Source organism: Zalophus californianus, chromosome 7 (genome assembly GCF_009762305.2).
Source record: "Zalophus californianus isolate mZalCal1 chromosome 7, mZalCal1.pri.v2, whole genome shotgun sequence".
Taxonomy (NCBI): domain Eukaryota; kingdom Metazoa; phylum Chordata; class Mammalia; order Carnivora; family Otariidae; genus Zalophus; species Zalophus californianus.
This window is the reverse complement of record NC_045601.1, coordinates 60,891,450-60,919,162: the sequence shown is the minus strand read 5'-3', so window position 1 is coordinate 60,919,162 and position 27,713 is coordinate 60,891,450. Positions and strand designations below refer to the sequence as shown.

The following is a 27,713-nucleotide window of genomic DNA, read 5'->3' as shown; positions in this document are numbered from 1 at the left end:
GCGGAGAATGGGTTTGAGGGAGGCGGACCAGAAGGAAGGAGCCTGGAGAGAAGAGAGCAGCCCTAGAAGGTGAGGCTGAGCTGGGGAGGAGATGAATTCAAACTGGCTGCAGGAAGCAGAATCCACAGGACTGGGTGACCCCAAGGGTCTTGCTTACCTACTGAGAGGCTCAGAAACATGGGGGGAAAGGGGATTATCAGCTCACATCTGGACAGGTGGAGACACCCACAGGCAGCCTCCCACAGGCATAGGTACATGCGGGTCTGGGCTTAGAGATGGGGAAGTGTGCAGCATCTCTTTATAGAAGGTGGCCAGCAATGTGCGTGGTGAGCTCCTCTGGGCAGCAGGTGGTAGGAACCCTAAGGACCCTGCCACGTAGAGGTGTTTTCTCCTTTTTCAGTCATCCCCCCAGGAACTCCCTCTCTAAGGAATCAAGGTGAATGAAGTGTGTGGGGCCAATGGCCATGACCACCAGAAGTGAAGTGCATGAACCAGGGATAACCCACATCTCAGAGAGCCCCCAACAGAGAGCCAGGGTCTGTCTGAATACGGAACGAGGACCTGGTGACAGGGTCTGAGTGTGTTCTAGAAGAAGGCAAAGACCACCCAGTTGGCTGAGAATGATTCGGCATAAGTTAATTAGGTCAAGTCATTTCTGCTTCAACATAAGCACCCTCCATCCTCACAGCCTCTTCCTCAAGAGGTTGTGTGGTCTAGCCACACACCCGCTAGAATGGTGTAGAGCCAGCAGCGCACGGCACGGTCAAAGCCAGACTCTTAGACCCCAGCTCTGCCGTTCCCTCAGCGGAGATCCGGGACAAGTCAGTTAACCTCTCTTCGCCTCAGTTTCTTCATCTGTAAACTAGACATGATGCTGGTGGTGAGGATGCTGAGGAAGGTGGTGGTGATGACAGTGGCATCGTGGTGACAGTGACAGTACCTGTGTCGCTGGGTCATGGTGAAGTTTAAATGAGTTAAGGTACATAGGTTGCCAAGAACATGGCGTTTGGCACGTAGTAAGTAATATGTAAATGTTAGCTGTTAGTAGCTGATTGGATCACAAAATTCCTCCTTCCGACATGATAAGAATCAACAAAGCAGGACGTGAAATCACTTGACAAAGAAGTGGAATTCAACCCTGGGGGACGATGAAAGGAGGTTTGACCTGGAAGGTACCTGAAAATCAACCTGCAAGAGCCCTCATTTTGTATATGAGGACACCAGGTGTCCGGGCCAGGGAGTTACTGAGACAGTATCCTAAAGACAGTGAAACATTATACAAATGCAGGGTGCTAAAGCCTTTTCATCTCTCTCTAGCCCATTTGCTTCCACGATGCCTTTGGGGGCTGCAGCGTCCCTTTTCCCCCTTCATAAGTTCCAATCCCACATGGTTCCTCATGTTCGGTGTGGCTAACCCCAAACGCCACTCTCCCCCCACACCAGTGCCCCTTCTCCACATTTCCTACACCTGGCAGTGGGCGTCCGCAGTCTCCCAGCATTACCTCCTTACCGGGTCCTCTCCTTCCCCGCATCAGGGAGTCAGCATTTCCTGCGCTCTGTGGCTGGCGGCTCCCCCTCCTGACTCCCCCCTGCACCCCTGCCCCACTTCCCGCCTCTACTCCAGCTGCTGAGATCGGGCCCAGCTGCTCTGTCTTGTCTGACTCGTCCTGCAACCCTGCAGCCGGGCTGTCATCAGACACATCTTATTTAAATACTCTTTCCTCATGTTCGTCCCCTGCTCAGAAGCCCTCCTTACCTTCAGAGGGATGACTTCCAAACCATCCGGCCCAGTCTTCCTCCTCACTTCCCCCCTTCTTATGCTTGGGCCACCAGTGAATCTGGACTCTCTGACATCCCTGAGCAGTCCTAAAATGTCCACTCTTGGCCCTGGAACACGCGGGCTGGCTAGAGGGAGGTCTGTGAGGGTGGAGAAGGAGGCAGCAGGCTTCCACACAATAAATAGGGGACACAGGAGGGTGGGGGAGGGGCCCGGGGCTGCTCCCTGCCACCAACAGCCCTTCCCTCAACTCTCCTCCCTTTCGAGGCTGCCCGTGACGTTTAGTCAGGGTTTACCTGGATGTTTACATGCTGAGTCTGCGTTACCTAGTGTGCTTGCCCAGACCAAACACACACCCCCGGGTAGGTGAACCTCCAATCTAACAGGCCCTCAACTGGAGATGACCCCCTAAGTCTTCACAACGAGCGCACCACCACCACCACGAAAATAGACCAGGTAGCTCTTGGGCACACAGGGCAGCAACACAGTCATTACCATGAGGGAGGAAGCTGGTCCTCTTTCCTTGTTTTCCAGAGTTTTCTTTCATCCACGGGATCAGCTACTTTAACTTTGGTAGGTCTTAAAAGAAAAGTCTGTGGCTAATGGGAACCAGCCCCACATGGCTGGCAAGTGCTTCATGGGTGTTGACAGTGGCATCTTGTACAAACAAAATAGACAGCCCTGGGAAAGCAAGGACACCAACTGCCCTGACTCTTCTCTAAAAGGAAAGAAGGACAAAACTATGAAAAATCAAGTCATGGGATGCTCAGTAGAACCGGCAGCCAGGCATTTCTCTTAACACTTCTGAGAGCACAGCGCATTGGGAAGGCGAGCAACCCTCTTCCTTCTGATGCCTCTGAAAGCAAGGCGAGCAAGCTTCCCTAAGGGGAGAGACACGAGGCTTGAGTCCAGCGCCTCCACACAAGTTCTAGAAGGTCTGGAGCTAACTTAAGTTGAAGTGGATATAGATATGTCCCAAAGCATTTTCAATTATGGGCCTATGTTAGTAAGGGTCTACGTTAGTAAGCAGGGTTGACTAGTTGGGATTTATAAGTCAAGAGAGAAAGGAAGTCTAAAAACCAAACTATTATCTCTAGAATGTGGGATTATGGTATTCTCTCAGTTTCTACTTAATAGATATTCCCATGGTTTGGGAAGTTTGGGATTTTGGCTGTTACCTTATTGCGATATTCTCTAAATGCTAAGATGTTAATACGTGAATAATAGTTGGTCACACTTTCTAGGTAGGATTTTGAACATCCTAAATGTCTCTCTCAATCCCGACATGCCCTGAGGCCCAGCTATCTTTTGCGGTTCATTGCCAGGCACATCTGTGTGGAACACTTAGTAATATTTGTATTTCTAAAAACCTCACTGCAAATCTATGACTTAAGCACATCTTAGTCACTTTACCCTAATTTACCTCCCCAAGTCTCCTTCCTCATCTACAAAATGGGAGTCATAATTACTTCATTGAAGAGGTACAAAAACTAAGTTAGACACTATTGATGGAAGGGGAAATTGCTCTCCCATCAGGCCTATTGCCCAGGGGGAAGGTCTTAACAGGGTCCTGCTCCCACTCTCTCCTCTTCTTCTCTCTACCAGTGGACATCACTCCCCAAAAGCTCTGGGCAAGATCTAAAGGCAGGAGAGGGCAGGAGAGCATATTCAAAGACCTGTTTTTCTCCATAAAAAAACACTCATTTGAATTTTTGATCCAAAAGTTATATGCCTAAAAAATTCATTACCTCTGTTTTAACTATACAAGAGCCTTACAAGGAAAAGATCTTCCCAAGAATCTAAGAGACCACCACTTAACAGTATGTTAGCTGCAAAAATTTCAGATTTTCCTCATGAGTGTAAAGTTTAAATTTGCAAAAGAGAAGCAAATGGGAATAAAGACATTCACAGCAAGCTATTTCATAACTGCTAGTTATCATTTACACATCAAATACATACAGCATTGAGACCAAATGTACAGAATTTCCACATTTATATACAGTAATCAACATAGTACACAATTCAAATCTATCTTACAATCAAGTGTACAAGTTTAAATATGGCTTTATAAACTACTAACAATAACTGTGCTAAAGTAACTCATAGGTCCAGAAATAAACACTGGAATGCCACCTCCACATTGAGGCCCTTGTTCAGCAAGATGCCATTCACTGTGTTTGCAAAACAGATGGTGCAGGTAAATGCTTCCAGGCCGTGTCCACCCATCAGCCCCCAAGCAGCTGAAACGTGGGATCAAATGATACCAACATCAGTCCTTCTACCTCAGATATCTGAAAATGAATCTGTGCATCTTCCACACATTTGGAGATGTGGGGTTATAAACAAATAGAAGAGAGATATATAATCAGTGAGATGATGGTTACCAGGAATTATCGGAACATGCTTTTCAGATCGGTACTGAAATTCTCAAGCAATACATCCTGTATTTGCATTATTTGTTTTTCCCCCTCCTATCTTTTCTTATTTTGCTTAAATCCATGGACTGTGAAATCTTTCAGAAATTTCCAAAACATTCTAGATCAAGTGGTCCCAAAAAATAGAATTAAAAACAGCTCGTGTAAAGGGGACATCTCTTTCTTCACTGTTCTCTTCCCCAACCAAAAATGCCCATTTTAAGTAAAAATAAATACACACATACATACATTCCTTGACCTACGATCATGCGCCCATGCCTATTTTACATCCACTTTGCCACAAATGTTACATACACATTCTTTAATCGATTGCAGCCTTCTAGGTGCTGCCCTTAAATACACCTTGCCCCGTTCCCTAAACTCTATTGAGAATAGTCTTTGAAAAATTCTATGTTTGCCGTGGTTTTTCATGTACATATCAGTAAGCAGTGTGAGCAGTGTGTGTGTGTGTGTGTGTGTGTGTGTGTGTTTACAAATAAATATACTAAAGGGCAAGCTCAGAAAGTTTTACCGTGGGGTGAATGAGCACAAAGGTTTGGAGACCACTACCTCAATATAGATCATTTGGGGTGTCTTCCTTTAAAAGACATCTATAAAACAAATATAAATTATTTTGTACATTTTATATTTATAAAATGGAAACCATATGCCACAAACCCTTTTGAGAAACTAGAAGGAAGTTCCAGAGTCAAAGAAATGGGGTGGCGGCCAGCGCTCCGCTCTCAGCTGCTCCCCTACTTCCCAGGCTTGGCTTCAGGTGAGACAATCCCGGAGCTTGAGCATATAAATTAAGACAAAGATCAATGTAACTTTAGTGCTTCCTGCACCGGTCTTTTGTATATCCACAAGCAACCCCTCCCTACGATTGCATGTGTTTTTGATTGATGAGCCTGGATTCTGTATTGTGGTACTAAAGCCACCACTGAGACAACTTCTGATGTGCCTGACACATTCTAGCACAGCCATACCACATGGCTGCCTGAAGCCGTCACATCTGTCACCTCCCACTCTGCAAAATCCTAATACCACCCGATGAAGGATTCAGACCCTCATCTTCCCGACCATCACCACCGTGTGAGTTGTCAGACACTCTGCATGATGCACATCTCTGGGGAAAACACATGTTTACAATAAGCATGATCCCGTGAGATGGATTACTTGAGGTAATCATTTTGACAGGAGGAACACAAACATGTCACCCCTACTGAAGCAGAGATGTCTCAAAAATTTGAGCACTGTTTTTAATCTTATTGCTGCAAGAGAAGTCAGATACAATTTGTTTAAAGTAAAAATACAATCATTTGGACATGGTTTGTGTTTGAATAAGCCAAATGGGATCTCTTATCGAGAGACAGAAGCAAATAGGACACAACACTTCCAATTCTGAACAACTGTTAAAGGGAAAAGTCCACAGATTGCTGTTCTGTTTTGTTTTGCTTTTTAAGAGGAGGGAAAATATCCAAAGAATTTCTCTTTCCTAGCCGTCCACTGAACAATTGTATTCTCTCTGCTATCTGTTTAGACACAGCTAATTAACGTAGCAATTCAGGAGCTGAATCCTATTGTTTTTAAAGCCACAGGTAGTTTTTAAAAATACTAAAGAAAGGAAAAGGTTTAACTATCATTGATAAATGAGTTACTCTATTCCGACCACAAAGTAAAAAAAAAAAAAGATGCCTGCTAAAGGGGGGGGGTTGAATTAGTCATATTTAGTAATACTACTTTTTATAAAATTAGCCATTATCATAAATATATATTGTTCTACAACTGGTGGATTGTTTCAAAATATTTAAAGCTGCAATTAGGGACAACAACAATTTTTAAAAATCTAAGAAGGCCATCAAGTTCATTGCTGACATTATTTAATTATATAAGAACACTAAAGTCTCTACCAATCTTTTATTCTAGGTAACTTGTCTCTCCCACTAAAATGATCACAGTGTTGGTGCTGGCTAGACCACATTCATAAGTTAGTTTATTATTGCAATGGGCCCCTCTATTTATCTACAAGTTTTACAATTTAGGACAATAACCTTCTTGAAATTTGAGCATCCCACTTTGCCATAATCTAGCCAGCAACAGAAGTTTCAGAGAGTCGTGTTCTGGGGACAAGTCCCCTGCCTTGGCAAGAGCAAGAATGCTTGAGGGGGTCACACTGTCAGCCCCAAGAGAGCTGAGTCACTTTCCTTTAAGCTATTTTCAGTTTCCTCTGTAACCATCTCTAAAGACCAAGGTCAATATGTTACTCATTCATCTTATCCTGAAGGTTAAGGAACCTTAAATATCTTTCAGATATTCTTTAAAGTCAGGGACTAAAAACTCAGGTTTCTGGTAAGGAATTCAAATGAAGAAAACATTCAAGATGTGTTTGCATCTACTCCTGGCACTAGCAAGAGCGCTCCAGGCAAATGGGACCTCCTGCCCCACCCACCAAGGGGATCCTTTCAAATTTCGCCAAGTTTCACCCAGTCCACTGGAAGCAACTAAATAAAGGTCAAGCACTCCACAATCATACATAATTGATGGCTGGACCTATTAAAGATGGGTTGCCAGAGTTCAGCATTCAGACTTAGAAGTATTTGTCATCAAATGTACTTTCATCGATTCTTGTTCAACTTAAACAGCACTGCACATAAAGGAGAGCAAAGGATCTTGGATCATAGTCAGGAGCAATAAAAATAACTTCACCCTGTTAAAAAAAAAAAAAAAAGACGACGACAACGACAGAGAAGAACCTGAGTAGTTACCTATCAACAAAGGCACCATCCTTTTATTGAAAATACACTCAACAATTATCCTATGAATGAATAAATGAATGGATGAATACAGGAAAATGTGATTGTGCAGATCTTTTCCAGCCTCTTCTCTCCTACCTGAAGCCCACAGCTGGTCAGCCTACCCATGCGGAAGTGGTAGGTTCGAGAGCTGATATGAAGCTCACGTGGCCCTGAATTGATTTTGATAAACTAACTTTTTCGATGGCTTAAAGATAACCAACAAAAACATTAATAAAACCTTGTCAGTTTCAAAATGCCAAATCTGTCAAAACAAAGCTATTTTCTCAATTAATGTAAGACAGCTCTTCTTCCTTCCTTCCCTGTCACTCAACACACACTCAACACGGATAATAAGACATTGCTTTTGCACACACATCCCATACCAATTTTTCTCCTCTCTGAATAGGTCAAAGGCAAGAAAGAATGAACACTAACAATGGTCACTTTTAAAGACTCTTTATATAGAAGGCTTCTTCAGCTGGGGTCCGTGAGCCCCCTAAGGAATCCATGGATGATTTCAGGTCTCTAAATCTGAACTTACATGTAACATTTTGTATATTTGCATATATGTATTTTTCTGGTAATAAGGTAGAGGATTTTCATAGGATTATCAGTAGCATCTCTGACATCAATTTAAAACCACTACCTTTTAGTGCGTGGTCTGCTTTTGGGCATACCTTTCCCGTGCAGTCATCAGGGAAGGAAATGGTGAGTGCTGTGTTTCCAGAGGAAGGGGAGACTATAATGAGCTGGGAAGTCTTCTTGCAGAACTCATGAAGCTGGGCCTTGAGAGGTCGGCATGAGTTGGGCCAGTGGACAGGAAGGGCAGGCATCTCAGGAGAGAGGCTAGCATAAGCAGAGGCAGAGTGGGGACATGAGGCATGTTTAGGCAACGGCAAGCAGACCAACCTGGATGCACTGGATGGCTCACATGGAGGAGCCCTGGGAGACACCCCAGGAAATGAGATGAAGGAAGACGTGAGAATACCAGGCCCCAGGGAGTGGCCCTCACCCTGAGGCAATATGGTACCCCCTCAGGGCCAGAACTTTTTAAAAAAATTAATGGTGATGGGTGGAATGGATCAGGGAAGTGACCAAGCCTTTAAAAGAGGCTATCATAGTAGTCTAAGCAAAAGATGCCCTAAAATTAGGGTGCCATGTCTCTTCTGTTCACCACTCTATATCCAGTGTGGGTCCCAGGGCCTGGCACAGGGTAGGTGATCAGTAAATATGCAATGAGTGAGCATATGGGAATGGATTCTTAAAAGATAAGTAACAAAGAATAATGAGTCTTGGTGACTTGGTATCATTCATGGAGCCTAGCAGTGCCTTGCACAGAGTAAATCCTAACAAAAGATCTCTGAATTGGTCTGGACCAGGCTGAAGAGACATGGAGGACAAGAGTGGAAGACTCCAAGCACTCTTTGAGAGAGGCTGGGGACATGCTGGTTCCACGAGCATGAAGTGATTTCTCAGGGGACATGGAAAAGGAAACCAAGTCAAAGTGGTGTAATAGCAAGAACCACCTAAGGCAAGGTGAAAGACTTCAGTCCGGGTCCTGCCCTGCAAATGAATGTGCATGTGACACGGAGCCAATAACAACCTCAGAGGCTCTCTCGTAAGGAGCTTTCTACAACTAACCCATGGCCCAGCTATACATTGCTATGATTCTACACTTTCTCTCAGATAATCTAGGCAAGACCCAGGAAGCTAAAATCCCTAGCTCTTCCTTTCCTTGAACTCTATTTCAGGAAAACATATCCTAATACCTAATACCACAGTACACACAGGCTGGGCTCACTGGAGAGCCAGAGGGTAGTTGTGATTCGAGTCCAAGTTGTTCTAAGTCTATGATCAGTCACCTGGGTAGCCCATGGCCTCGGGAGCATCACTGTTCACAATTCATTATGTTACAACAACAGAATGGTATAAACTTATACTGCCCTTCTATCTACTCTGTCATACGCAGATTAAATCATACCACGGCTGCTCCTCAATCCTGAGGAGTGGGGACGAGGGGCAAAGGAAGAGGGACAGAGGGGCAGAATTTATTTTTACAATGACAGGTTAAAATAAAGAACAGGTGGCTAGCGGGTCTTCTGCCCAACCAAGAACATCTGTTAATGATCACACTTTCCTTAAGTTACTTTCCAGTAAAAAAGAAACACAACTTGAACAAGTAAACCAGATAACCAAAATGTCCCCTAATTTCTTATTTTTTCTTATAAGTAGCACCTGTTCACCATACTGGAAAATACTTCAAATCTGGAGAGCTTAAGAATGAAAGATAAAATTAAAATTAAAAAGATAAAATTAAAGCCCTCCCAGTAAAGACTACCCAGGTCATCAACACCACACCGATTCTGTCTTGGTCATTTTGTTTCCATAACCCACGCTGAAAAGGTAAAACCTGGGGATATTATTCCAGGGTTCCAAATCAAGTTACACCTACAAAATGGTGGCTACCCAGTCATGACCTGTCAGGCTAGTACCCAAGACTCCAAGTGGTAATGTCCATTCAAGCCCCTGTGAGCGGTACCTAGATAGAATAACTAACTTTACAATGAACACTGGCTCTCCAGTACTTGCCCTCCAAGCAATGCAGGATAAAAAAATATGGGGCTCTACACAGTCATAACTTAATCATTCCTGAAGTAAAGATACAACACACCTGGTGCTATATAGTAAGAATAAATTGTGGGCAAAATTTCAAACACAACTCTTTCCAGCTAGGGGAAGGGACAGGGCAACTCGGTCTTTGCGCGGCTAGGTCTACAGCCCATCCGTTTATTGTATTCAAATTTCCAAGCCCACAGTTTCCCTAGTCACACAGAACTACCACCAGCTGACCTTGGAACATGCTTGTTTGTTAGAGACAAAAGAGGTGAACAGTCCTCCCAAGTGACCCTGGAGATAAAACACGCTCATCCATTCATATCTTCTCCACCACATTTTCATGAGGCACCAAAGAGTCCTCTCAAAGATGAATGGTTTTAATAAGCTACTAACAGCTGGGTTTCCTGTGCAGTAAGAATTTCTAACTCAGGGCAACTCTGCATTTCCTCCCAGTTACATATGTCCTACACGGTTGCTTCAATGGTAAACAGCCTCAGCAACTCTCCCCCTTTACCTCTTTGTTGAATCCACAGCATTTTAGGATTGTTTTTGCAAAAGCCATATTCAAAGAGAGTCTTTTTCAAGCAAAGTACATGAACTTCTCAGCACACGTTGCGGTCTTTAAAGCAGTGCCTCTCAAGTCCCACAATGAATAGCCATTGCCCAGTGCGTCTGTGGTGATCAGGAGTAAAGCAGTTCTGCTTGCCCTTATAAATCTTAACACTGACTCTCCTAGCCCAAATGCATGGCCATCACCCCGGCATCTTCACCCCATATTTCACTGGAAAATGTTCTAAGTCAACAAAAATGATGTCTTCAGAGACAGAGTGCCTTAGTAAATACAGTAACCGCAAGGGTCCATGTGCTCTACGGGGAAGGAGAGGGAGCCCAGGGAGGCTATGGGAGATCCTTAAGAAACATTAAGATTTGTCTTCAGCATTGCCTTCCTCTCATGGGGCAATGGCTGAGAACACTGGAAAAGTTGCATTAGTAAAACTGCATAGAGTCTACACTGCACAAAGTGCTTTGATACCAGTAACATGATCCTCTTCATACTTCATCTTTTCAATACATCTTGCAAGGTTTGTTTTCAAAAAGACATTACAAGCTGGCAAGCGTCTGCTTAGAAAAAGCAGTCAAATCCTTTCCCCTTCACCTCTATGAAACCCATCATATTCCTGAGCTTTATTCCCCTCAGATAAACCACACAGAGGCAACTTAACCCTCGGGAGTCAACAAAGGCCAACATTCCAGTGTGTGTTCAGGCAACGAAAGAAAGACTTCTGCAGATACACAGCATTGAAGACTGTTTGGAGCTGTTGACGATCTGTAAAAATATGTTCAAGGTTCTTTCAACAAAAGATTTCGATTCAAGCAAGATCACAGGGAAGAGCGAGGCCAGCGTCTTAGCTGCGCCTTTGCACGTGTCTCGTCTGCTCGGTTTTTGCGCGTGACTGTGGCTGTTGTTGGCTGGATATGGAATTCCTTTGCCCTCGAATCTTCTTCATACGTGGGAAGCACAATCAAGACCAAAATGCTGTGTTTATGTCACAGCTCTTCCAAGAGGTTTAAAGCGCCGAATGTTACCACATGAATCCTCACAACACCCCTGTGAGGTAGGTAGGTGGAGAGTATTGTCAGCCCCACCTTACAGGCGGGGGAAATGAGGCACACAAGAATTAAGGGACTTGCCCGAAATCACACAGGTAGTCACTGGCAGGACTGAGAAGAAAACTTATACTGACTAGCACCTAGCACAGTGCTTTGCACATAGTAGGTGTTCACTGAATATCTATGGATTTTATTTGAATTATCTCAACATACAATACACACACATAAAATACAAGCAGCCACCATAGAACATTTGTCTCCTACATTTCTCCTGATGACTTCGCTCATTACTTCGAACCCACGTGGATGAAGGATGCTCGAGAATCCGTCTCACAACTAAGCCCTCGGGTTGAAGAGGATCTACATAAACACGACCCACAGACAACCTGTTCTTGCACCTGCTCTACCACACAATGTTAGTTTTCTAATGAAAACAAAAATGGATTTCAGGAACCATGCTGACTTTTTTTTTTTTTTTTTTGCCTGTTTGTTTTAAATGGAGCCATCTGAATGGTTCTGTGTTTTGTTTGTACAAAAAGAAATAAGGCTGCTAGAGTCCAGTTAGCTTGTGAGAAGTGTGCCAAGCACGAAGATCTCCTCCCAGCTGAGATGGATTTCTACCTGGGCAATTGGACCAACCCCAGGGTGTGGCAGCTCCGGCAGAAGAGGGTCAGCGAGGCTGAACATCACTTGCACTGTTCGTGGTCCGTGTAGTCATCCATGTCCACGTCAGAATCAAAGAGCGAGTGTCCAGTGAAATCCGTATCTGGGGTTCTGGAAAAACTGTTCTCTGCTCCCTCATCTTCAAAGGTCTCTGTCCTTGAGTAAAAGCTGAAATCCAGCAGGGGTGTGTGGGTTTTGCTGCCTTCGCTGCTCTCCTCAGACTCATAGATGGTGTTGTCATCATCGTGATGCCACTCGGGCCAGAATTTCCTCCTTATCCTCTCACAGTACATGGCAAGGTTGATCAGCTCACCTGCGGGGGGGTGGGGGGTAAGGAAAGCCAGGGTTAATTCTCAAAGGCAGCAGTCTCTCAGCTAGCCACTTGGCCCAGGGAACTGGGAAGAATATGGTCGAGGAGATGTTTACAATGTTTTTCCACAGAGGTACCATCAAATATTTAGGTTTTCATGCACATAAGAAGAAAGGTGAGTGGGGAAAGCTACATTTGTGAGTGGGCTGAGTGAGATTTAGGAGAGAGTCTTATGGTGATGAGGGGAGGTGGGTAGTTTATCCAAAATGGCAGCTAAACTACCATCATTTGGCTGTGTAAAGCATTATAATTTTATGTTTGCTTATCAAGAGAACTGGTGCTTCGATGGTTCATATTTAAATTAATTTATAGCCCATGAAAATACACCAACGGTTAGTTGGGCTAAGTCAGCCAGAAGTAATCATTCATTTCACAAATATTTGTAGTGTTATTAAGGACTGGGTACTATGCCAAGTAGTTGGAAAAAGGTATGTTAAGATGTAAATTTTTCCCTAAATAATCCTAAGTAAAATGGGTAACTCAGAACTGTCTATGGATGAGTGTGCCCACAGGTGCATTTAGTAAAACAGGTATTTTTTTTTTAATTTTTTTAAATAAAACTGAACAGCTACACCCATAATTACATTCCCACTCACTGGGCTACTTCTTTTTCATGCGAATCAAAGGAACGCTTTTGTTAAGTTGCTAAAATTGTCCAAGCATTTGTCCGAAACATGACACAGAATTTGACATTCATTTCTTAATTCCCAATGAAAAATGAAGAGAGTGAGTTTTTGCCTTCGATCCACCAGATGGCAACACTGCTTACAATACATAATTTGTCACTATCCCTTACAGAATTTCATCGCCCTAAGAATATTCTTTGGATGTTTGTTTTTTAAAAGTCATATAAACATCTACTTATTATATAGATGATCCATGTTTTATTGCAGAAAATTAGAAAGTGATGGATACGCAAAAAATAAAAGCATTACCAATAATCACATCCACTGTAATAACATTTTTATGTTCTTCCGGAAATGTATATACTTATATACACACTTACATATATTTACACTTCCTATTTAGCATTTACTATATATTGTTTCTTACTCTACTTTTTCCCACTTGACAAACTATAATAAAAAACTTTCAATTTCACACTATCACCTTGATAACTGCACAGTAGTTCATTATTCAGATGTACCATAGTTTCATTTTGTTTTTACCACACCCCCTTTATGGCCATTTAGGTTGTTTCTACATTAATGCATCTATTGATTATAGTCTTTATTTTATTTTCTATCAAAGAATATAATACATTCTCATTTTGTTAAATTAGAAGTCTATATATAAAAATGTATACCATTTAGATAAGGAAGAAAACAAAAGGCACCTATCAATCTCATCAAGGTCATCACAATTAACATTTTGGTGTAATTTATTTCAGCATATTTTCTATTTATTTATTGTCATTATTACTACTTCCTGTTACTTTGCATAACATTATTATATACATTTTCCCATGAAAATTTTTCAAAACTTGATTGCTGCTCTACTTCAATAAGCCTGTTCCCTATAAAACATAAAGAAGCGAATCCCTCTACTCCATGGACCCTAGAAACCGGTGGATTAATATTGGTTCCAGGTCACTATTTTCAGTTGCCTTATATCATAACAGTTCCACTCACACTATGTAAGAGTCCATTCTGGTTGCCCCCTACTCGGGGATTGTACGTACATACACGCCCAGGAGCCAGAAGCCAAGGAGCCAACACCCGTGCTCCTTGAAATGATGCAGACAAAGTCTTCGCTTAGATTCTCCCTCAGGGAAGCAGTCAGGAAACCCCTCACCAGATACTGCTGCCAGTCCCAGGTAACCCAGACTTGGACAAAGCTGTGGAGGCAGCTGCAAAGTTTGGCCGGTGGGGCGGGGTGGGGGGGGATTATGGTCACTTCACAGCAGGGTCTGGGGCAGCTGCGTTTGCCTCAGTCAAGACCATTCACTATGAGGTGGTTAGTGAGCAGCTAGAAAGCCAGAATCTATTCACAGTATCCACAGGATCTACACCATATATGGTTCTAGCCACTTCTGTGGCTGTTTCTTCTACTGCCTGTTTCCTCACTTTTCTTCCAGGAGAGCTGCCCTGCCTTCCTCCTGTGTGACGTGAATACCCCTTCAAGCGTGCAATAAAAATTAATAATAATAACAACAGCAAATATGCACATAGTCCTTACTGTGTACCAGGCACTGTTTGAAGTGCTTTATTCATCTGTTGAATTAGTCCTTGCAACAATCTTATCAGGCAGGAACTATTATTATCCCCATCTGTCATGGGAACACTGAAGCAACAGAGAGGTTAATTAACTTGCCTAAGGTCACATGGCTAGAAAGTGGCAGAGCCAGGATTCAAACACCCACAGTCTCCAGACTCCATGCCCTTCACCACAAATCTAATCTCTCTCTCTCTCTTTACTGATGAGCCGACAGCCTGGCTTGGGAATTAATAGCTGCATACGCCCTGTCACAGAAGATGGTTCTATAATTCTTTTCAGGGTCTCAAGAATTATGAGGAGACAGGTGCTGCCCCTCAAAGATAATGAGTTGTCAAGAAGAAGTGATCATTCTATTATGCAGTCCAGAAAGGGATTGCTTTTGATAAGCAAAAACTGGGAGCCCACATACCCATCCTCATATCCTGCCACTGATAAAAACAGTGGAATAAAGAATAAAATTTTCTGGGTGAGTTCTACCCTGTCTGGCTTTGCCAATCCCTTCTGTCCCTGACCCACTCACCATGCTACCAACCAAAAGAAGAGAAAAAAGTTGGCAGTAGAAACAGGCTGTGTGTGTGTGTGTGTGTGTGTGTGTGTGTGTGTGTGATATGCCTGTGTTAACATAAATGCCTATGTTGAAGGTGTGAACCTTGTGAAATAATAGAAAAACTGCATTTTTTTCAAAGTGTACTCAATAATCAGATAACAACTTCATACATCAAACTGGTAAAAATTAAAGTCTGATAACATCCAATGTGAAGGGTCAGGCATTTTAACTACATGTCTGGTGGAATTATAAATTGCTATAACCTTTTTTGGAAAGTAATCCAATGTCATCTGTTGAAATTCTAACTGTTGGCTCAGAACTCCACTTTTATTTCTCTATTCTACTAAAATAAAAGCACCTGTATGTAAAGATATATGTATATGGATGTCAACATCATTGTGTCAGTAAAAAATAAAGAAGAAAAGAAAGATGAAAATGGCCTGAATGTCCATCAGTAGGGACTGACTGAATAAATTATGGTGATTCAATTCTATATATTTTGCAGCTGTTAAAAAGGCATGATATTCTCGTAAGTGAAAAGAGGGAGTTATAAAGTAATGTGTATAACACCATTCCACTGATTAGTTTAAAAATAGTAAAAACAAACCAAAACTACTATATACATGTATGTAAATTTGCACATGAAAAAGAAAGGCACAGAAAGATTCATTCCAAATTCTTAATATTGGTTATTCCATGGGGGTGGATATTGGACATGGATGAGGGGGAAGTCATAAATCTTTTAAAATATTCCTGTATAATTCAACTCATTTTGACAATCCTGTATTTTTAAATTTAAAGTTCCAATAAAGTACATTAGTGAAATACTAATGAGTGGTAAGTGATATGCTCAGACAGCTTGAGAGGCTATTTATCAGAAAGCCAAATGGTCCTCAACCCAGAGGTCACTCCCAAAAAGAATAAAGAGCTTTTCTCTTAGTTTCTCCAAATGGAAATATCCCCCACCGCTCTTTGAAAAAAAAGTGACTCATTTTATTTTCCTGTATCACTGCAATTTCTCTAACATTCAAAAACATTTTGTACAATTTGACACTGAAAACATTGTCAACCAGGCCCAGAACCCAGGGCTCAGTTTCTCCCAGCTGCCAATCGTGCACAGCAGGAATGAGAGGGAGGGAGAAGTGACGGGGGAAGCCTGCCAGCATGTCCCAGCTCCCCCTGCCCAGCCCTCGGTCATTAACCATCAAGTTTTTGGAATACATGGGGCGGGCACCCACAGGAACTCATCTGGTCTGCAGGCATTTACTCGGCACCTCCCTGCTGCAGACCTGTGTGAGGTGCTGGCCATGCCCATGCTCGCTCTCTTCAGCATTCTGTCACAGGCAGGGAGGGCACAGAGCATGTCCTCTTCCAGAAAAGTTTGAAACAAACTTGAATGGTGCGATGAGGACACCACCTCCCCCTCATCTCCTGAAGCTAAAGGGTACTGACTCAGATCACAAAGTACAAATACCCACAAAAGTCACCTGAGCCAGCCCCTCCCTAAGCCCCGAATGCCCCACAGCCACCTCTTCCTGAACATTCCAGATGGAGAACAGTAAGTGCAGGGGTGGGGATAGACTCAACTGTTTCTCAAGGATATCCAGCACTTGATTGAAAGGTGGAAAAAGTTATCAATCAGTCAGATAATAAGCAAGAAAAGACATCCAAGAACAATAAATAACTGTTGGTAAAAGAGCTCCTGACTAAAGTTTTCCAGAAGCACACAGAAAGTGTGGTTCTCACAGATACCGAAAAAGAGCATGAGGTTGTGCAGCTCTGCGGTGACGCCACCTGGCGGGCGGGCACGGGGCACAACTGCCCGTCGGGTGCTTCTGGTCCGGTTTTCTAGGCTCTGCGGTTCTCCACGCCTGTCTCAAAAGAGGGCCCTGATCCACGCACAATTCTCTGAGAAGGACTCGCTGAACAAAATGTCAAATGTCACTTGGCGACCTTGCTGATAGTAACACTGAGATTTTTTTACTGGAAAAATGGCAAAAATTTCAAAATAAATATTCGATCCTGAGGAATAAAATTTGAGGTGCTTTCAGACACTGCTCATGAGAAGACGCACGGCTACAAGTCTTCCTAGAAAGCAATTTAGCCATACAGACCAAGAGCTTAGACCTTTTGAGACAGAAATTCCCCAACTAGAAATTTGGCTTAAGGAAATAACCAGAGATTAGCAAGAATATATTTTTATACAATATTCACCAGAGAATATTAGTTAAAAAATTATGTGAAACAAGCCACAAGTCCAGAAAAAGAAGATTAATCACATCAATTACAATGTAGCCATAGGATAGGATATTATCCAACTACTAAATATGTTGTTTTAAGGCATATTTAATGACAGGGAAATGGCCAGGATACACAGTTAATTAAAACTATAGGTTTATAACTATATCAACATCATGATCCCAATTTTTAAAAATAAACACATACATGTACTTGATGAAAGAGGAGGACACAAACCACATAATTAACAGTAGTTCTCTGTGGGTGACAAGGGGCACAAGTTATATTTTTTAATTTTTCTATCTTTTCTAAATTTTCTCCAGCAAGGAAATAATATTTCATATATCTACATCTATAATACACAAACACATACTCAGTATATTTTAAGAATTGCTGAATATTCAAAGTCTGTCATCTTACTCACCTAAATTAAGGAAAATTTCTCACTGTTTTAGATGGCTCCGGTACACTATGTGGCTAGATACTGTAACTAATATCTAGAACCAGAACACTCACACACTTACACACACGGCCAGGCCAATAGCGCTCTGACCGTTCCAAAGCTAAGGCAGAAAACTGCCTGATCCAAGCATTCACGCTCCTGGATTTGAGCCAGTTCTAAAGCATACAGGTACTTAGTTGTTTCTGCTTCTCCTTCCTCTTGTTACTTCTTGGGCAAGTCTCCACCACAGAAAGAGCAAAGGCGGAGAAAGAAGCAGAAACCAGAGTAGTAGTTTGCCTATTAGCAGCTACAATCATAAGGTTTGGAAGGGCATACAACCAATGACCAAAATGTGATTTAGAGACCCTCTGTGGACTTTAATGATTCATGCTACACCAGTCCCCAAGGAGAGCTGGAAGCTGCTAACTTGTTTAAGAACCAAAGTACATGCAACTATGTGCCAAAGTCCCTCGCAGACAATGGTGTCAGATTCCCCCAATGTGTGGGTGGGACTCAAAATTGATCCCCCAAAAAGGCTGACCCATTTCTTTAAAAAGAACACTAAATGTCTCGAGTCCTTCCAGGAAGTAGAAGTGAAAAGGGCCAAGTCATAAATAATTTAACAAAAGATGCTTCATTCCTGCAAGAAGGGATTCTAAAGAATTTGATAGTTCTACTCATAATGGGTACCTAAATGCTTCTGACTCATAACAGATGACGTCAGCCGTGTGTGTTAGCGCGCTTGCGTGCATGTATACAAGTGAGTGTGTTCGGGGTATATGTGTATAGAAGTAGGTGAGGAGATGTGGCAGTGTGTGTACTCATGGGTGTGTAAGAGTGGTGTGCTAGGGAAGTGGAGGGAGGGAGTAGGAAGAAACAGGAATAGAATGTAGATATAAAACATACCTCTAAATGAACTAAAGGGAACCAATATATTTTAGATGATTAAAATGAAGAGAAACTATTTTAAATGCTACAAACATCACCAATAGGATAACATGTTCAATTTAGGTAACTTCCAACATATTGCAAGACAAGGAACAGCTCTATGCTGATCACATAGGAAATTAAATATTAGTCCATACTATCCCTAGCTTCACCCAGCTGAAGTTCTGGAAGACCTTCAGTCAATGCCTGATCCATTCCAACGAGGTTTGGTAATGTATCTGAAGCCCCATCCCCACCAATAGGAGAATCTGGAGAATGATTCCTCCTGTCCTTAGCCTGGTCTGAGCTTCTGGGCATGCGCATGAATCTCACACACACACACACACACACACACACACACACACGCACACGCACGCACGCACACACAGAACTACAGCCTTCACCAACCTTCCTATCCACCCACCTGTGGCCACCACACATGAGTGGTGTTCACCTGCCTCAGTTTCTTGTATGATTCTGCCTTGCTTAGTTCTGACCATCGATCCATCAACATTAAAAACATTCTATATGCTATTCACTAGTGATCTCATCTACATCCCCAGCCTTCTCAGTTGGGGCATAAATACCTTGTTCAACTCCGTCACTCCCTTTCCCAAACCCAAATATTGGACTTTGATCCCTATATCCCCACTCCCAGGCACTTGCTTAGGTACTTCTTCAAACTGGAGATGACTCGGGGCATCTGGGTGGCTCATTAGGTTAAGTGTTTGCCTTCAGCTCAAGTTGTGATCCCAAGGTCCTGGGATCGAGCCCCGAATCAAGCTCCCTGCTCAGCAGGAAGTCTGCTTCTCCCTCTCCCTCTGCCCCTACCCCCACCCCCCGCTCCTGCTCTCTTTCTCTCGCTCGCTCTGCTCTCTCTCAAATAAATAGACAAAATCTTTAAGAAAAAAATTGGAGATGACTCCAAACAGTTCCCATCTACCAACACAGGAGAAGCCTCTCCCAGAGGCCCAGCTTCCATGTACATCCCACCCCGCCAGTCTGTCTGCCAACGTACATACACAAAGATCTGGTCCCTTGACATCGACCCACGTTGAGCTTACCTTACCTGCCCCCTTGCCAACATGAATTTTATTCTTGGCTTACCACTCCCTCCACCCCTACACATATATTCATTCCTCCTCTACGTCTGGTCCCATTCATCCCCACTTCTACCCTCCAGTCCATAATGTAACTCTGGCAGGTCTTACAGCCAAGATCATACTACAAAGATGCAAGATTGTGTTTCTTTGGCCAAAATACACAACAATTACTACTACTAATAATAATATTTTACATAGTATCAGACTTACAAAACATTTGTTGACACTTCCCCCATTTTTCACGATCTTGAACTTACTAGCTTTACTACTCTCAATGTATAATCTACAGATACCCACTGGAATAGGAGAAAAGAACATTTTGAATTCAAATGATACAGAAACATATGTACTTATAACTACATGTGAAATACGTAACACCAGTTCAGACTCAAAAACAGCATCGAGATGGGCAACGTGTCCATCAGCCCCAGCCCACCGCGTTTGCTGCCGAACTAGATAGATCAGAAAGTGGTGAGGCTTGGCACCAACATCCCAAGGAAATTAAGGAAGACCAACAAAACAAGGGCACTAGGTGGAATTTAAGCCCCGTATCAACAAGTATTAAGTCCACTATGTAAGGAGCTGGTGTAAGACACCGTACAATTTGTGTCAACTTTGTTGAGGACACAGTCCAGGCAAGATGGCAGGTGAGAAGCCTGGTCTTCCTCAACTCCTCCCCATCCTGAGCATAAGAAACTGACCCCAGCCCTGGACACCACAGCCTGCTGTCCCCATAAAGCACAGTCAAGTTCACAGGCATTGACCCAGAATTCTCCATTGTGTTACCCCTACCCTTCACCCCACAGGAACTCCTAAAGCCTGAAGGGGTTTGTAGGGCTTGCCTTTGATCAGCCGCTCAGGTCTTGTCCCAGGTAAGGTCCACATTGCCTGTGCCAAGTGTCCAAAGACAGTGGCGTCGAGAGTAGAAAGCTTGGGGCCCATGATGTACTTCTTATCACCTGCAGCAGACAGAGCAGAGAGGTCACTGTGCTGGCCTGCACTGCCCCATGTGGTCACCATGGCGTTCAGCACACTCTGTAAGTTCATTTAACTGTGTGTCAAAAGCTTTGCAGAGTCAAAATGCATGCACCTCCTTTTTCTTAAAAAAAAAAAAATAGAAACAAAAGGAAAACAAATTAATTCTGTGTTGGATCAACCCATACAATAGCCAAACAGGGAAATAACAGGCAACATATCAAGAAAAGCAGGTAAGGGAGGAGAGTTCATGGGGAAAAGGGAAATCTGATCACCCACAGACCTCTGAAGGCACCTCCTTGTCTCAAACTCTAGTAATGAAAACTTGAGATGCTTGAAAACACCTGGAAATTTGCTGAACCCATCTCAAAAGTAACCCACACCAAGCACACCAACCTCAGCACTTATTTTATTAAATTAAAACATCTCCTCAGGAAGAACTCAAGAAGTCTAGGCTACGTGGCAAGGTTTTCCATGCTGCACCATGGTCTTGGCAATGTCCTCACCACTGAACACCAGCTTCCACAGGAAGAGAAACTATGAAACTACAGGCCCCGCCGTGCGATCGGGTTGTCGCACAACGATGTGTCGCACTGCTGCCCCCATCTCTCCTTTTCCATCGCTACTGAACTAGTTCAGTCCTCATCACCTGGACCGTCCCCTCTGACCCATTAACACTGTCCCAAGTCCGTCTCCCGAGCCACTGGCAGGCACTGGAGCAAACAGAGGCAACTCGGGTGGAACTGGGCCCACCTGGTTCACATCCTGGCAACACCACTACTCAGTATGGGAGTCTGGTCGGTACTTAAGCTCTCAGAGCCTGTCTGCCCATCCGGAAAATGAGGATGATATTAACGGTGCTCACTTCTCAGGGCTATCATGAGGATGAACGGCATCATGCACATGAAGCACCTAGCACCATATGTTGGAACCTCAAGCATTAGCTTTCATGACAGCAGCCCCCGTTTCTCCAGCCCATTCCGTATCCCACCTGACTTAAATCACCACAGTGCTCTTTTCACCATGTCACTCCCCTTCCCACAAATACCGTCAATGGGCTATGAAATGGGTTAGGAAAGAAAGTCCAAACTCGGAATTCAAGGCTCATTACGCTCTGCCTCCAACCCATGTTCCGGCTTTCTCTGTCGCTCCTCCCTTACTCTAGCAAACCTGGGGAACACTTCCCATTCCCCAGCACACTTCATGCTTCCCAAGGTCACATCTTTGCCCAGGCTGCGCCCACCCCTTTCCCTGCCCCCCACACCCTGTATGTGCTCCCCACTTCTCTCATCTGGTAAATTCTATCCATCCTTCGAGATCCAGCACGAGCCTCGTTCCAAAGCTTTCTCTGTCTATTCTATCTGGTGGTAAGGGAGTCTCAGTTCAGACAGCCCTGTGTTCAAATGCCGCTATTACACATAGAACCTTGTAGAACCGTAAGGCCTTTTATGCCTACTAACCTCAATTCCTTGAACCATAAAATGGGAGGAATTGCTGGCTGTTTCAGCGAGTAAGTGAGGTGACTTAGGAGAGCACACAGCAGAGAGGTCTTGCCTCTTGTAGCCCAGTCTCCATACTGTGCTACGTGCTGGTTGGTTTTTGCTTGTTTGTGCATTTTCTTTTCAGCTAAATGGTAAGTTCTTTGAAAGTAAGAATAATTTCTTATTTTTATAAAGCAAACTCTAATGCAATGTTTACTACATACCAGGCATGATTCTAAAGGCTGTACTCTCAAAATATCTACCCATTTCACTGTTCTTGAGTGGCAAGCTGACAAAATTAAGTATCTGATGACTGTGTACAAACAAGCTAGGAGAAATGGCTGGAGTTGGGGATGCCAGTTAACGACCAACACAGCACAATACCAGCATATGGAAATGTATCAAATCAACATTTTGTGCACCTTAAACTTACATAATGTTTTATGTCATTTATATCTCAATTTTAAAAATAAGTTGAAAACAACAAAAAAACAACAACAAATGGAACTGGAGATTACCTTTAAAAAAAGTCATTTCTATTCTATATTCTACAGGGACCAAGGAATTCCCTACAATATGCTGAACCTAACCAAACTATCTACTCAGGTAAGGACGAGCAAGTTGTCCATACCTGGACAAAAATAAAAAAGCAAGCCTGGGTAAATCATTTGTCTCAAGAGTGTCAGTTATTTTCTTGGGGTGCCTGGATGGCTCAGTTGGTTAAGTGTCTGACTCTTGGTTTCTGCACAGGTCATGATCTCAAGGTCATGAGACTGAGCTCCGCCTCAGGCTCTGTGCTGAGTGCAGAGTCTGCTCAAGATTCTCTCTCTCTGGGGCACCTTAAGCATCTGCCTTCGGCTCAGGTCATGATCTCAGGGTCCTAGGATCGAGCCCTGCATCAGGCTCCCTGCTCAGCGGGGAGTCTGCTTCTCCCTCTGGCCCTCCCCACACTCATGCACATGCATGCACACTCTCGCTAATAAAATCTTTAAAAAAAAAAAAGATTCTCTCTCTACCCTCTCCCTCCCTTTCTGCTCCTTCCCACCACTCTCTACTCTCTCTCTCTCAAATAAATAAATAAAATCTTAAAAAAAAAGTGTCCATTATTTCTTAATGCACCCTGCTGGCTCCATGCCTTGGCCTTAGGGCTGGCAATAGTGACGCAGGTTGGCCGGGGGACCCTGACCCAGAGCTCTTGTGCCATCCTGAGAGGGCAGGAGGGGCGTGCCAGCCAGTGATCCCTATAGGACTGTGCCAGGGCTCAGCCCAGACAAGGCCCAAACCTAAGGAAGCCCACAATACAGAAGCCATGGGATAGTTTTAGGGACGACTGTTGAGAAGGGCCACACAGTTTCAGAGAGAAGAAAAACAAGACAGAGGACAGCTGCAGGGACTTCCTGCTCAAAAGGAAAAAAAAAGAAAATGTTGATCTTAATTTGATTTAAAAAGAGAAAGAGGGAGAGGGATTGTCTAAGGGAAATGCCAGAATGAAGTGTGTAAATTGAGTCTTTGTAGAACCCAAAGACTTTGGAGGCAAGAGGAAAAAATACATATGGATAAAAAAACAAAACAAAACAAAACAAAAACTTGGGAACCTAAATATAGAGCACCTGGGACCTTGATAAAAAGAAAAAAAAATAATTAAAAATGTAATCATTTGGGGACACCTGGGTGGCTCAGTTAGGGGGCTGCCTTCGGCTCAGGTCACGATCTCAGGGTCCTGGGATCGAGTCCGGCATCAGGCTCCTTGCTCAATGGGGAGCCTGCTTCTCCCTCTGCCCCTCTCCCTGCTTGTGCACTCTCTCTCCCTGACAAATAAATGAATAAAATCTTTAAAAAAAAAATGTAATCATTTGAATACATACATCAACTATGCATACAATATTCAACCCGAATTTCCCATTTGGCATCAGAACATTAACACTGAAAATTCATGGATTTAGTTAGTAATAGAACCGGACTAAGAAGGCTGGCTCCCAGGTCTTCCGACCTCCAGCCTCAGGCTCCTTGCTCTGTGTAATAGGCCCCTCAGGTCATCATCTCAGAGACAAACAACCCCTGGAGGGTGGAGCTGTGATCATTTACCAAAAACAATGCTTTAGAGAGGAAGAAGTACGGAATGCAGGAAAAAAAAAAAAAAGAAAGAAAGAAAAGAAGTCTAGGGCTTTTTAAAAGGTGCTTCCAAAAAAACTGATGGAATTTAGCATTTGTGGAAAATGTTGAATGGTAGATACAAAATCACAAGTGTATACACACACAACAGGGATAAATTTCAAGAATATCAAAATATACTGTTATTGAAAAGTCCTCAAGGACCAAATGGCGGGAAGCTTTTTAAAAATTTTATTTTGAAAGGATCTTATACTTACAGAAAAGTTGCAAAAATAGCAGAGCTCCTGTATACCCCTCAATCGGCTTCTGCCAATATCAACATCTTATACTATCACAGTCCATGTATCAAACTAAGAAATTAACATTAATACAATACTATTAACTGCACTATTTTTATTCATTTTCACATTTTATTCACATTTTATTAGTTTTTCAACTAATGCCCTTTTGTGTTGCAGGATCCAATCTAGGATCCCGCATTGCTTGTAGGTGTCATGTATCCTTACCCTCCAATCTGAAAATTCCTCAGTCTCTCCTTGTCTTGCATAACCCTGACACTTTTTAAAGAATACTGGCTGGTTATTTTGTACGACGTTCATCAATTTGAGTTTGCCTAAAGTTTTTTATGATTAGATCAGGTCATGCATTTTTGGCAAGAATACCATGGAAGTCATAATGTCACCTTCTGTGATGGCTAATTTTATGTGTCCATGTGACTGGCCACGGAGTGCTAAGTTATTTGGCCAAACATAATTCTGGGTGTTTTTGTGAAGGTGCTTTGGATGAGGTTAACATTTAAGTGGCAGACTGAGTATTGCAGATTACCCTCTCTGATGTGGGTGGGCCTCATCCAATTAGTTGAAGGCCTTAAAAAAAGCGGGGTGGGGGGGCTGACTCTCCAGAGAGTAAGGGAGAATTCCTTCTGCCTTGAAAGGGGAACATGGGCTTTTTCCTGCCCTTGGACTCAAGCTAAAACATCAGCTCTTCCTGGGTGTTGAGCCTTTGGACTGGAACCACACCCTCAGCTCTCCTGGGTCTCCAGCGTGCGGACTCACCCTGCAGATCCTGTGACATGTCAGCCTCTCTAACTGCAGGAGCCAAGTCCTTATACATTTTTATACTAAATACATACATACACCCCAAATATACACATATATATTTACATACATTCTATTGGTCTGTTTCTCTTAAGAAACCTGACTAATATACCTTCTCAGGGCATCCTATCAGAGGGTCCATAATGTCCATGTGTCTTATCACTGGTGATGTTAACCTTGACTATGTGGTAAAGGTGGTGCCCACGAGGTTTCTTCACTGTAGTGGTACTAATTTTCCTTTGCAACTAATAATCTTGGGTGAGATCTTTGGAAACAGTATAAGTATCATGTTTCCCTGCAAACTCTGGCCCACTGATTTCAGTATCCACTGGTGGATGTTTTCTGAAACCATTATTACTATGATGTTTGCCTCGTCAGGATTTTCTATTTTTCTCACTCCTTCTACATGCATTGATTAGAATCCTACTATTCCCTACATCCCCCATTTACTAATGTATTCAATTATTTATTTATGTAAGTATGTATTCATCAATACTTATTTTATTCTATGGTTTATAATCCAGTACTTCCGTTATATATTTTTATCGCTCAAATTGTCCTAGCTTTGGCCTTTTGGACATTGGCAGGAAGTAATTTTAAGAGGGAAATTGAATTTAGATCGGACTCTGCTTAGAGACAAAGCGGCCGAGCTAAGGTCTCAAGACTGCAGCACTCCCAGCTTTCACCAAGTGGTTCCAGATCTTGCGGCCAGACGTTGCAAAAACAAAACACTAAGGGCATTTTTGAAGGGCACTGAAGGAACAGGCTTGGAGGATGAGGCAACTCAAGCTTCATTTTCAGTAGGTAAACTATTCCCACTGGCTTCTGTAGGAAGGGAGAGAAGCAGCTCAGAGCTACCTGAGCACCTGGGACTCCCTGCCAGCCTCCAGGTTGGGAGTGTGGACCAGAACCACTGGTGAGCGCAAACGAAGGTTGAAAATATCAGAAATCCTGGGAGGTGAGGGGTATCAGACTCCCTGAGGGATGCTCCACCAGAGGCCAGCTTCCAAGCATCTGGAAAACCTCTGTGAGGGTGCAGAGCCCTCCTGACTGTGAGGGCGAGCCCACACCACAAGAGGGTGTGGAGTACATCCAGCCAGTGAAGGCAGGGTGACTTCAGGTGCCCACGGTGATTTCACAGAACTCCATGCCTGGATCTTCAAGTGGCCATTAGGGAGCAGAGACCAGTGAGGACATGCAAGGACAGTGACCAAACAGCCAGGGGAGAGGGGCCATGGAGAAGAGCCCACGGCAGGGACAGTAAGAGTTGGCTCCACCAAGGGCTAGGGAATACTAGCTGGTCCTCGGTGTTCCTAGAAGCTGATCCTACCTCTCTTGGGTGGTGTGGGCAGCTCTTCTCCATGGAAAAAGCCATGATGCAGATGCAGTAACCACTGGGGCACCCAAGGATGACCACAGACTGAGTGGGGAGTGCTAAGTCAAGGCTAACAAAAATGTTCCAGAGCCCTAAAGGATATTTGCTCTTTGTACCTCAGACTTGAGCTGTGATTGGGTTTTACAAGATCACTGGTCAAAATCTTAAGTGACCTCATTAATCCAAGGCTGCTTAACCTGACCTCCAAGCCTGAGCTGGCTCTTGCCACACTATCTTCCGCTTCTCTTGTCATGGACAGCAACACAGAGCTGACCAGGAGACACCAGAACACAACACAGATGACAGTATCTGGAAGAAGACAGAGCATGTTGGCCAGCTTCCTCACCCCCACTAAGGACTGACTGAGGTGATGGGTGGGAGAGGAGGGGGAAGGGTGAATATGGAAAGCAAAGCCACACAGTTGTCCAGGGAGAACTAAATCAACATGGAGTCTGAGAGGAATGATCAGAATCCAAGCCTGAAGACTCAGGCCAAACTGAGAGAACAAGCTGTAGAGTTCAAGCAAGCCAGGCTTGGTGAGCAGGGGAACCAAGGGAAGACGAGAAAAGAAGAGAGCAGTAACAGGTCTTAAAAGTCCCACTTGGAGGGTAGGACCATATAACAGCACAACTAAGAAAGTACTCCCGGTCCTAGGCTGTTTGCCTGCTGCCTGGCTCTCAGCCTTCTCTCCTTGGGGAGGATTTGTGAGAGCGGGCAGTTGCTAACTTGCCCCAATCCCAGGCAGGACGAGCCGAGGTCTAGCTAGCATGAACGCTCTACTTCAGTCAAACATGCTGAGTGCTCATCCCATTCCCCCTGGCCTCAAATAAACTTCCTCTTACCCAACCTAAATCTTCCCATCAGGCTCAGACCAGGCCCTCCCTCCTCCACTCTGTGAAGACCACCCACACAGACCTGGTGCACAAGTCCATCTCACTGGCCACTCCTCT

At 43.6% G+C, this 27,713-nt stretch overlaps 1 protein-coding gene across 5 annotated transcripts in view; it reads right to left on the bottom strand.

Annotated features, from left to right (window-relative positions):
• Positions 1-3,697: 3,697 nt before the first annotated feature.
• FAXC (failed axon connections homolog, metaxin like GST domain containing) overlaps positions 3,698-27,713 on the bottom strand; it is a 75,888-nt gene continuing 51,872 nt past the window's right edge. For 3 of the 5 annotated variants that reach the window (XM_027602024.2, XM_027602023.2, XM_027602021.2), the window contains 2 exons: positions 20,566-20,682; positions 3,698-12,192 (listed from right to left, as the gene is read on the bottom strand). In XM_027602024.2, the coding sequence (XP_027457825.1) occupies positions 11,903-12,192; positions 20,566-20,682 (407 nt within the window). In that variant the 3' untranslated portion in view covers positions 3,698-11,902. The remainder of the gene's footprint in view (positions 12,193-20,565; positions 20,683-27,713) is intronic. The other 2 variants (XR_003521404.2, XM_027602022.2) reach the window with 2 other exon arrangements.